The sequence below is a fragment of the Lepus europaeus genome, chromosome 1 (genome assembly GCF_033115175.1).
Source record: "Lepus europaeus isolate LE1 chromosome 1, mLepTim1.pri, whole genome shotgun sequence".
NCBI lineage: Eukaryota > Metazoa > Chordata > Mammalia > Lagomorpha > Leporidae > Lepus > Lepus europaeus.
In genome coordinates, this window is record NC_084827.1 from 37,735,096 (window position 1) to 37,747,722 (window position 12,627).

At 38.0% G+C, this 12,627-nt stretch overlaps 1 protein-coding gene across 2 annotated transcripts in view; it reads left to right on the forward strand.

The window, feature by feature from the left end:
- Positions 1–12,627, forward strand: part of CACNA2D1 (calcium voltage-gated channel auxiliary subunit alpha2delta 1) — a 521,978-nt gene that overhangs the window by 267,777 nt on the left and 241,574 nt on the right. For both annotated transcript variants that reach the window (XM_062209404.1, XM_062209489.1), the window contains exon 4: positions 7,056–7,115. In XM_062209404.1, the coding sequence (XP_062065388.1) occupies positions 7,056–7,115 (60 nt within the window). The remainder of the gene's footprint in view (positions 1–7,055; positions 7,116–12,627) is intronic.

Consider the following 12,627-nt stretch of genomic DNA (forward strand, 5'->3'; position numbering starts at 1 on the left):
GGATGTGGGCATCTTAACCACTAGGCCAAACCCTGTCCCACAGACATTCTTCAGGGCCCTACTGTACTGTAACAATTGATGAAGCTTGATGGAGCAAATACCAGGTGCTGGCCATAGGATATGATAAATGTGTATCTAACTGAGTCCCTGTACAGGACCTCGTGAGCAGATATTATGACTGTCAGGCTCCAGTCATCTCCCTCCCTTAGCTTAAAGTTTCTTTGCAAATGAACTCCTTAATAAAAATAATTCAGCGGCTCGCGCCGTGGCTCACTAGGCTAATCCTCCGCCTTGTGGCGCCGGCACACCGGGTTCTAGTCCCGGTCGGGGTGCCAGATTCTGTCGCAGTTGCCCCTCTTCCAGGCCAGCTCTCTGCTGTGGCCAGGGAGTGCAGTGGAGGATGGCCCAAGTCCTTGGGCCCTGCACCCCATGGGAGACCAGGAGAAGCACCTGGCTCCTGCCTTTGGATCAGCGTGGTGCGCCGGCTGCAGCAGCCATTGGAGGGTGAACCAATGGCAAAGGAAGACCTTTCTCTCTGTCTCTCTCTCTTTCACTATCCACTCTGCCTGTCCAAAAAAAAAAAAAAAAAAAAACTCAGCACATTCAGGGAAGGATTCATCTGGCTCTCCAGGGTCCCGAATCACAGGACTCACGAGGCCATTTCTCTCCTCCTTAGATGACACTTGAAGCTCAGTCTTGTCCTGAGGGTTTTCCCCAGGTACTCCAGGCCCTCAACAAAAAGAAGCTCCCACCTGCAGGTGCTCCCAGACTGAAATCTGCCCTCCCAGCATCAAAACTCCCCGAAGAACCCCATCTCCCTGTGTCCAGTTGTTACAGGAAGGACAATGACAGTCTCAGTGCTCCTCACATGAAAGAAGAATTTCCATGTGGACAGGGGCAGTGAGCAAAGCAAGATTTATTGAAGTCAGAAACCTCCTGCTGCAGCAGTCAAGAGGAGGGGCTCCAAGGGACAAAGACCCTGAGAAACTTTCCGCTGTGGGGTCTTTTATACACAGTTTCAGGGGATAAAACAGCAGCTAGCCATCAGTCAGATGGTGGGATGGAATTGTAATCCTGCTAGCTTGCTCAGGATAAAACAGAAAACCCATCAGTTGGGTAGGACTGGTAATTTTGTCTTGCTGTTGATAAAACTAGACACTTATTTCAGGGATGCTATCAGCAATTTGGTCTTGGCTAAAGGCAGCTTCTGAGGAAAAGTATGCATTTTTCTCCACTCTTAAAGGGGACTCTGCGTCTTATTGCAACAGAGACCTGACCTAACTGTATGTCTACCTCCTCACACAATCCAAGGGACTGTGCACAGAGACCTTCTCATGAGCTGATCATGCACCTGCCACCCCCAAGTTCAATTTATAGGGCAACCTGGGGATTAAGTGACAGCTCCCTAGCTCTTTTCTCTGTGCTTTGAAAATGAAAGCCTACTTTCTCCCGCAGCCAGGCTGTCTGTGATTGACTCAGTGTGCATCAGGGAATGGAACTCCATTTCAGGATTCTATAATGTATATATGGTATATGTACATAAAATCCTTTTAGAAGCAAGAACTACGCCTATATTTTTGTTTCCTAAACCCTTACACATAGCAAGTGTTTTGCGAATTTTTATTCAGTAAAGCAAAGGTATGTTATACTACTTATCCTAAATACTTTTCTTGCAGCCCAGTTACGTATGAATTTATTTAGTTGCCAGTTATCAGATGTTGAAGCATGCCAAAGTTAACTCACACTGGTTAGTCTATTCATGTTTTATAGGGTTTTAACCTTAAACCATAATTTTGAGCCTGATTTCTTTAGCCAATAGAGATTTTTTTCCAAAATATTGGTAATGTTACTTCATACAAACATTTTAAACAATATGCAGGTATAACAGATACAATAAAAATAGAGCAGCTTCTATACACATTAAGATTTTCATAGTAAAATCTTTGTGCAGTAGGATATAACAAGTTGCTAAAAGGCTTTGGGAGTATTCTACTGGACACTTATATTTATACGAATTTCAATAAACTGCATTGTTTCCCGTTATTTAGTTAAGGTTCTTAGAGAAGAGCATTTTATCTTTGAGATTGAATATGTATAATAATAAATATTCATGGAGGAATTGTGATCTTGTCTGTTGAGATTTTCAAGAGTTCCCATCAGCATAAGAAAAGCTGGAGAAATGTCACATCACACTGTCTGCCCCTCCCCCTACTTCCCAGGAAGTTAGTTGGGAGGGCATGGCTCAGTGATCTGTTCATCTGTTTGATACCATTTATGGTAAAAAATAAAATAACATTGAACTCATTGACTGCTTTATTCAGTTGTTGCATATGCTTTTGACTCACCATTGTGTTCTGTAGACACTAGCTTTTCCGCAGGGCCAAATACAGTGAAAATTTTGGGATCACCCAGGGATTTTCATTTATTTAACTCTCACTTACATGTTGAAATGGTTGTCAGTGGTCATAGTTTTCATAGTGTTTATTCTACATTGTTATTTCTGTGTTTCAAATGAAAGGAAAACAGTACTGAGTTTATAATAGCTAGGTATTTGTCATACCAAGTAGGAAATACATAGGTAGCCAAGTCTTTTAGTTGCTGTAAAAATTAATTTCATTGCCTTCAATTCCATCGGTAGTAAAAAGCAGCACCAGAATTGGAGACCAGATCTGTTCATTATACTCTAAGCTTCAATTTAATTGATATACCTGAATACCTTCATCTGAATCTGCTGTTTTCAATAGGTATTGTTAGGCCAATCAAGTGATTATGCTGATCCTTTTAATATGTTAACCTGTTGATGAATGTAGGTGAAACTCATTATAGTGATAATTACATTGTCAACATAGGAATAATATAATATCTTAAGGATTTGCTAATCCTTATTGGTTGTTAACTGTTTGACTATGAATAACACACCACACACCACATGCATCTTTTACTTGGATTAATCTGTTAGAGATATCTATTACCCCTTTATTAAAACAAAAATCTGGACATACATTAGCCTAAGAAATTGTTTTGGAATTTAGTGATATTTGTTTGAATGGTGTCTCTAAGTCCTTTCTTGCTTTTTTTGCATGAGTATCAATGTTATTGAAGTCTAACTGAGCTGTCATATGATCCCTGACAGTTTTCTTTCAAGGATATCAAAAGGAAAAATGTTATAATTAAATATTTAGGAAACTCCTTTTATCTTTAATCTGAATTAATTTACAGTCTGGGAAGCAAATTATTTATAGGTTTGTTTCTAAGAGATAATGTATTTAGATATTGATTACAGAGAGAGAATTATGTCTTTATATACCTTGTAATTATACAGCTTTTGTTAGATTTTCATATCACTTGACAGGGTTCAATGCTGGTAGAAAATATGACAAGAAGTAAAGGTTGAGAATGAATGAGCCTTCAAGGGAGCTGATCTTTTTCTTATCTGATTAAACCTCTCCTATTCTTTCCTTTTTTTTTTCCCCTTCTTGGAGACTACTGCATATCCAAAGCTGTTTTTACTGATTAGCAGTGATCCCTTAGGATTTGAGGATAGGAAATATGGAAAGTCAGTTTGCAAATCAACACTTTGATTTTTTGTTGCCGCTCTGTTCTTCATATTTCATAATTTTTATTAATTTGCTGGGAAGTTTTCCTTTGACCTGAATTACATTTCTGTCAGGGTTTTGTTTCTGATACTACAACATGATCAGGGTGATTACACATTTTGTAGGTGTTATGGGAAACTAAAGAGTCTTCTTGAGGAATGAGCAGAATGTTAGGATTGTTCATTTTGTTAAAGTTGTGAGTCCTTCCAATCTTTAAAATTATTTTCCGTTTTGATGTTTAAACACATAAGTAGGGAGCTATGCATTCATAAAACAGATAACACATTGTACATATCCTTTGTCCACATATACGTGTTCCCATATACACATGTGTTATCTCATTTTTATAAAGCTTTCAATGAGCCTTTCTTATTTATTTTAATAAGAGCAAATTAAGGTTCAAATTTCTCCCATTGGTATCCCTGCTGAGCTAGGTTCTTTCTTTGTGTCTAGTGTTCTCCCTGGTTGCAATGCTTGGTACTGTGTTGTACCATGTAGTAAATTAAATGTGAAAAATACATTATCCTTTTTCTGAAATTATTTTTATCAGGTATACTTATACAGCCAACTATGAAGAGAGGGATACTCACATTTTATTAGACAGGGATTTTATCAGTTTTAACACAGCTCACCCATGGCGTTTAGTGGTAGGTTACTTGCTTTATAAATAATAGGTCACTTGACTGGAGCCAGAAGTTCCAGAAGTGGAGACTTGAAGTGTCTAGAAGATATGTAAATTTCCTGTAAGGAAGGTCCAACTGATTTTTGCCCCAAGGAAGGGCACCATCAGTGATTATGTTTTTCCAAAAATAGATGAAATATCTAAAATTCAGTATTATGCCTTTCTTGGAATGAACAAAGATGATAGCAGTAGTTGATTTTTCATGATCATATTTGTAAATTTCCAATGTTGGTATATAAAACATAGAAGCTTTTCAGATTAAAATGTGTTTGGTGAATCAGAGTGCCTAGAGTGCTGGCTCTGCTTTCTGGTCATAAGCTCTGTGGGAAGCAGCTAGTAATGGCTCAAGTGGTTGGGTCCCTGCCACCCCTCTTGGAGACCCAGATTGAGTTCCTGGCCCCAGACTTCAGCCTAGCCCAGTGTTAGTTGTTTCAGGCCTTGGGGGAGTAAAGGAACAGATGGGAGTCCTGTCTCTGTCTCTCTTTCTTTTTCTAGTTACTCTGCCATGGAGCAGCTGGGACTCGAACCAGTGCCCATATAGGATGCCAGAGTTGTAGGCAGAGGCTTAACCTGCTGCGCCACAATGCAAGTGGCCAAAATTCTTTTTTTTTTTCCTAAGGAAAATATGCACTACATTGTTGTTAATAGTTCCTCTTGTTCTTCATTTTTGCCTAGCAGCTGATAGCCAATACTGTTGTCATAGAAGCAGACTGTGAAGTATTTTCCTTGAAGTTCCATCTTGGGGATTCTTAAACTGAGATGTCCCTTTAGGAGATACTATAAGGTCACTGGTGATACCTATATATTAGCTTAGAAAATGAATAGATTATATTAGTATACTTCTGGGATAGAAGCCAGTGTGCTGATATGACAGCTGGTGTAATGGAATGATTCCATTGTCCAGTGTAGACCAGGCTTCATTAGGGAGAGCACACACTGAGAAATCGTTACTGATCACAGGTGACATAAGCCTGCCAACTGCTATGAGATTTAAACTTTTCTAAAGCCTAGCCAGATAAACCCCATTACTTAATAAGTGAGTGTAGTACATTTACGTTTATTGCATTTGTTGTTACGTTTGGCCTGTTTCTGCCACCTTCTCTCTGCTGTGTAGCGAAGGTCACAGGTAACCTCAGTCTTGAGCTGTCTCCTCAGTGGTACACAGGGGCAAGCAGAACGCTAAGAACTCTCCTTGCTCTCTCTGCCCAGCACTGCTCTCAGCGCTTATTTCATTCTTTGGCCAACGTCTGTGGCAGGTTTTCACATGAGAAAATGTGATAAGAGACTTAACTGTTCTCAAAGTTGCACAGCTGGTGGGCGGAAGGTCTGGAATTTACAACCCAGTGGTTTGGTTCCTGACTCTGAATCACTGCATGGTACTGTCTTCTGGGAAGGCTAATCACATGGGAAAAATGGTGGTAAAACTGGGAAATAGAAAGAAAAAAAAACCTAACAACTATTGGGGAGAGGGAACACAAGTGCCTACAGAAAGTCATTAGATGACACTAGACAAATGATCTCTAACAGAATATAATGGAATACAATTTTGAAGGTGTTAAGGACAAATAGGTGATCGTGGAATTGTCTGATTAGTATTCGAGAGAGATGCTGAAATAAAGCTATTTTGAGATGGGGGGACTCTGAGTTTATTCTCTCTCAGGTAAATCTCTGAAAGGTCTATTAAGAATGGACTGCAGGGCCAGACAGTTAACCTAGCGATTAAGACACTCACGTACTGTATCTGAGTGCATGGGTTTGAGTCCCAGTTCCTGGTCCCTGTCTTCAGCTTCCTGCCAGTGATGACCCTGGAAGGCAGAGACAATGGCTTGAGAAATTGGGTTCCTGCCATCCCAATGGGGGAGCTAGATTGTGTTCTTAGGTCCTGGCTTCAGCCCTGGCCACTACAGGGAACTGTAATTGGTTAGCTGGTTCTCTGCTTCTCACGAAAAAAAAAAAAAAAGTATTGCAGAAAAGAGGAAATTATTACATTTTTTGTGGCTTTTTGTGAAAACTATGCTATATTAAAAAGGTGCCTAATATAGTGCTCAGCACACATTTATGAATCTTTCAGTGTCATTTCCTGTCCACTAATAGAAATATATGCTATAAAGTTCTTTAAGTGTATTTTCCAACAAACTTCTTTTATCCAAATTTAATATTTACTAAATTTTTTTTCTAATAACCAAAATATTAGTAATTTGAGGATACTTTTAAAAATATTTATTTATTTAAAAATCAGAGTTACAGAGAGAGAAGTTAGAGAAAGGAGAGAGAGAGATCTTCCATCCACTGATTCACTCTCCAGATGGCTTCTGTGGCCAGGGCTGGGCCAGGCTGAAGGCAAGAGCCTCATCTGGGTCTCCCAAATGGGTATAGTCACCTAAGCACTTGGGCTGTCTTCCACTGCTTTTCCCAGGCCATTAGCAGGGAGCTGGATTGGAAGTAGAACCAGCTGGGACTTGAACCTGCACCCATGTGGGATGCAGGAGTCACAGGTGGCACCTTACCCGCTGCACCACAATGAGAATGCTACTCTTAATGATGCGGAGGCATGGAACCCAGTGATACTCAAAATGATGTATTATTTATATTGCCAAAGAGTCAATACTCATACATCAAGTTGTTAAATGAAAATTTAGAATTTATGAATTGTAAGTATGGAGTCTTGTGTCTTTTTTGTGTCCCCAAAATTGATTACAAAACCCAAGCATTCTATATAACAATCACAAGCGCACGTGGTCATGTGAATTCCAACATTTATTTTTCTTGTTTTTCAGCGCCTGGCTTTGGAAGCAGAGAAAGTTCAAGCAGCCCACCAATGGAGGGAAGATTTTGCAGTAAGAACTCTTTTTAATCACTCTTAAGTAGATTGACATGGTGAATTTGGCTCATTCTGATTACATTACAGTCTTTCTTTATAGTGAAATCTTAGGGTGTTGTGAGACCAAAAAAAACAGCTGTTCTTCGTTGCTTTAAAAAAAAAAATTGTTTTTGAGTTACTAATGCCTGTTAAGTGACTCAGAAATGTTCTTGTTCATGTTCTGTGTTTTATAAAGCAAATTTAAAAGCCTCTTGAAAAGTTTTTGTATATTTAAAGGTATTAAAAATTTCATTAAAGGTAGTCCTAAGTGACAGTATCTGAATTGTCTTTCGAGATACTACGAATACACTGTTGAAAAACATGCTGTATGTAACTGCTAGGAGGTTTGCCTATTATAATCACCTTGATGGTAGGTCTTGTGATTAAAGTAAGACTGAATATATTAAACCTGCTCAAATTTAATTTGCTTCACATTAGCTAGCAGTAATCTGTCTTCATTTCTGGCCTAATTTTAGAAAGGCTGGCGGACTTTAGCTCTTGCATGTTAGTTTTTTCTGTAAACTTATTTTGTGCTCCGAGAGTCCCTCATTTAATTGTGCAAATGGCAGAGAACCCCTTTGTCCTGAGGTCAGTCTCCCAACTCTGTACCCTTCTATAGCTGAGGAGCAAAATAAAGTCTCTCTTCCCGACTTGGCCAAATACTTCTGCTCCGAGATTTGAATTTATTTGATTGATAGTGAAAAAATGTCTTCAGTTCCTCATCACAGAACAATTTTAGACAACTCTTTATGGGATTGTAGCACCCATCTTTAAAATAGAATTAGAAGGTGAGAGATTGATTATGCTGTTTAATATTTTGTAAAACCGAAGTCTCATGTTTGGAGCTAGGAAAGTTGTGCTTCCATGGAACGCTAAACTAAGGTTTAGGAAATCTGCACTTTTCTCTGTGTTTTTATGGTTTTGTTGTGTATCAAAGGAAAATACATTAAGTGATATTAGAAGGGTACCTCAAAAAGCTTATGGAAAATGGAAATAAAAGATAAGTTTTTGGTGCAGAAACATTCTCAAATGATAAGTATACTTGGTCTTCAAAATTCCATGGAAAATGTGTTTCATGGGAAAACTTTGCCTAAATTTCAAAACAACTTTACACCAAAATATACTAAAAATATACTAATATTAAATGGAAGTGACTCCCAGTAAGAACAACTGGCATGGCAAAAGCAGTGTAAAGTATAATATATGTAAAGTTAGGCAATATAGTCTGCCTAGTATTGTATAGTACCTTTGGCACTATTTTAATTTAAATCCTGAGTAAATTGGAGAACTTAAAGGCTCACTAAGGTCACACAAAATCAGCCTTTGTAACGTATAGATTATATATGTGCTGATCAAAAAACTGTTTTTTATCTACATTAAAATAATTTGGTAGTATTTTAATTAATCATTTACTAAATTGTATATATATATTTCTGTTTTCAAAGGCATAATGATCTAGAAAGAATAACATGGCAAGGAGGGTTTTAGTGATGGCTTTTATATTATTGATGTTTCATTTGACTATTGCTTTCTGCATAGAAAGTTTCCTTCCCCAGGTGTACAGTAAATGCCTTAACTTTGGGCTAACACTACGTTAGCATTTTGCTAATACCTTTTTGCCTGCTACATGTAATGGGTAACCCTAATGTGTAACACAAAAAGACTCAACACATGTTGGCTATTACCATATTTTATTGAATTCAAGCCATCATCAATTGTTAGACACTGTGTCATTTTATTTATTTCATTCTTTAAAGCAAAAGAAGCCAATTCAACTCTGAGATGCCAGTGATTTTAATTGTGTTCTTGTAAGTTGTCAAAATGTGAAAAAAACAATTTATAATGAAATGTAAACCCTCATTTACATACTTTCAGTGCCTGTATACTCAGTCTTAGACTCATGTAGTTCCACAAAAAATAGAAAGTTTACTCAGTGAGTGTTAGGACTATTAGCAAAAAGTGGTCACCGAGTGGGAGAACTCTTGAACAAATTCTATTTCTGATTCTCCCCAATGACCTCACAAGGTATTTAGGAATTACACACATATTGATACGTCAGAAGAGACTGTTACAGGGAAGACAAGCAAGGCCACTTTCAAGCCTTGTCAACTCATTTCCTGAGTAGTCTTCTTGAAGGAATGCGGGTGATATTCACAGGACACCTGCCTGTCATGGTTTATACCCTGAGACTTGGTATTTTCCATATCTTACCATGCTGGTCAGACATCAAGTCTTTACAATAGGCCTGCCTTTTGAAATGTCAGGTGGTGATTGAACATGGAGATTGAAGGACCATTTTGCGCTTAGAGAATAGAAGCTGAGTGAAGGTTACCTAACCTTAAGACTCAGAGAAGTGAAAAGTAAGACGCACTTGTCCCATTTTTTCCCCTGATAAACTGGGTGGTGCTTTAGTTTAGAGATAGATAGATATAACTAAGTTAAATACATCTTTAATGCCAGAATACAAGTCACATTCCTGGTTTGAAACACAAACTCATCAACATTAGATCTCTCCTTGTTTTGTGAGAAGGCACAAAAAATTGCAGATTAAATCTGTATTTTCACCATACATTTGAAGCTAAGTGCTACCATCTCCCACAAGGCCCTCCTTTTAAACTTTTTAATCCTTTCATCTTTTAAGGTATTTAACTATTTGTATCAGTGCAGTAGTCCTTTAATGCCATCCTTTAATAATTTAGCACTGAGATGATTTGGGAGGCAGAAATAATTTCCTAAAAGGTACATTAACATTTCAAAAAGAAATATAACATTCTGCGTCTTCCCTCAAGTACAAGTGGGCAAGTTTCATTAATATTACTTAGGCAAAATGTTGATTAACATTCCCTACTGTGTAATGTAGAGAAATCTCATGAACAACAAGAACAAAAGGCATGGCAGGATATGCTGGCAACAACAAAAGGTGTCCTGTAATTCTCACTTTCCCTCAGCTCTGCTTAATTCCCAACTGAACGTACAATGGAGGGAACAAAGGGTCTGCACTCTAAATGGATTAAGATTTATGCGGTCGTGCATTTACAAGTTCAAGCCAATATTTGTAAATAAGCTGTGTCTACCAGCTGCCTTTCAGGTCTCCAGGTCACTTATGGGTGTTACAAGTGATATTTCATGTCACTGGTGATTGACAAATTATTTTATTAAGGACAGCTGGGAAAAAAAACTTCGAAAACTGTGAATGAAATAAATGCAATTATTTCTGCCAAACAGATCTTTTCCAATTGCATTTGAAATCTCATTTGATTGCATTGCAATGGTTGGTTAACTAAAGCAATTTTGCTTCCAACTAAGCCTGCAATATTAATTGTCCCTACACATGTATAAACATAAGGGGTGTCTAATTTGGATTTTAATAACTAGGAACTTTATGTAGGGCTTATTAGCACCAGCTAATAGGCTGAGTACAGACATCTAGAAATTGGCCAGTAAATAAAACATTTGAAGAGCTCTTTTCAGTATAGTTTCACAGAAGTCAATTAGAAGGTGGATATTTTTCTAGTGAAGTTGAATGTTATTGAATGTGAATAGGCTCATTTAGTTCATCAATATAGCTTTAATTTTATGATTTTTAAAATCATTTTGCCAAGTCATACTTTCAAATGTCACTTTATAGTACTGAAAATTTTGTGTTTTATGAGTGAAAATAATAGGAGCTGATATTAGGTGTTTAATCATTTCATCTATCCTCATTCATTTCACGGGATTGCATTGTTCTTGTTGATTGTAGCACAAACATTTGTGAATATGGGGAATAGGAAAACAGGCTGTGTTTTCTTTGGGTACAACTCATGAAGACAAATACTGTTCTAAGTGATGACTTGGTGTGCGTCCTGGATGTGAAATCACGGATTTTCAGAGGTGAAAGGTGGAGGAGCTGCATTCTGTCTTAATGACCAAATGCGTTTGATGGATCATGAACGTAATTTAAGGCTCTGGTTTGGTTTAGTCTTTCTTTGTTTCTTCCTCTGGTTGTACTGCCCTTTGGCATCAGAAGCTTGCATGGTTGTGTATTTCCACAATATTTTTGCTGTGTAGAGGAAACAGTGTATATCATTGCATCTTGGAATACTTTGGAGATTTTGTCTTGTTATCAATATAGATTAAAAGGGGCTCTGATGCAAAATATGCTTATTCAAAAATTGTGAAAAACTGATTTAATAAGAAAAGTCAGACTACTCAATAGTGCCTTGCTGTTTTTGTTCATGTGTTCTAACTAGAATAAATATGCATGGTAAGAGTGTTTTAACACTGAAGGAGAAAATAGTAACCATGGACTTTAAATTGTCAGCTATCCTGGATGAAAGCCTATACCGTTTGTTTTCTATATTGAAAAAGGAAAGAAAATAGTTATTATCTGGAGAAAAAAAATTAACGTTTAAGAATTTTTAATGTTTTCTATGATCTCCCTTGTCTCAGTTTTCTATTATTTCTACCACAGACAGAGTCAGTATAAGCACATAGGTACAGTTAGACACCCTAATGATGTATCCTATGATAATGTAAATGTGGAAATAAATGAGGCTGGGTAAATTTTCCATGTCCCTCCCCCATCCCTCCACAAATCAGAAAGAGGGGTAAATGTTAGAGGGGGCCAGGCATCCCTTAGTTAGGGGATGGGGAGGTGGAGGTGGTGTGTCTGTTTATTAGGACCCAGTCTGCTGCCTGAATGTCTCATGATGCCAAGATTATGAAACCGGTGTTAAATTATGGAGAGATTCCCAGAACTGCTGCCAAGCTTCTGAAAATTCCCATCACGAAGAGACCCCAGGATCATCCTCGTTGATATTTAATCTGGAATTGATTCCTGCCACCAGCTGGTGCCAAATTGCAGCTGTCAAACGGGTTTTTGAACTCAGACTTCCTTAACCTCAGTATGACTTTAGTTGCATTTTACTGAAAATTTTGGACACTACTTTTATACAATGAAGGGTGGTGGTGGTGGTTATAGTAGTCATTTCTAAATTGTAAAACAAATAAAAGATGTAAAAATTGAATTAGCATTACAAATTACCATAATGTATGTATAATGTATGGTCTATGAAGATTTACTGCATAAATTTCCATCCAGTTCACTTCATGTTTAAAAACTTCCAGTGACTCTTTATTTCAAATATATGTTGGGTCGAGGCTGGCATTATGGTGCAGCAGGTTAAGCAGCAGCCTAAGACTAGGAGCACCAGTTTGAGTCCTAGCTGTCCAGTTCTGATCCAGCTCCCTGCTAATATGCCTGGGAAGGCAGTGCCAGGTGGCCCAGATAATTGGGGCTCTGTGCCCATGTGGCAGCACCAGATGGAGTCCCATGCTCCTGATTTAGGCCTGGCCATTGCAGCCATTTGGAGAGTGAGCCAGCAGAGGGAAGATCTCTCTGTCTCTATCCGCCTTTGATTAATATGTGTGTGTGTGTGTGTATCTTTCGTATATATATATATATATAATATGTGTGTGTGTGTGTATACACATTATATATCTATATC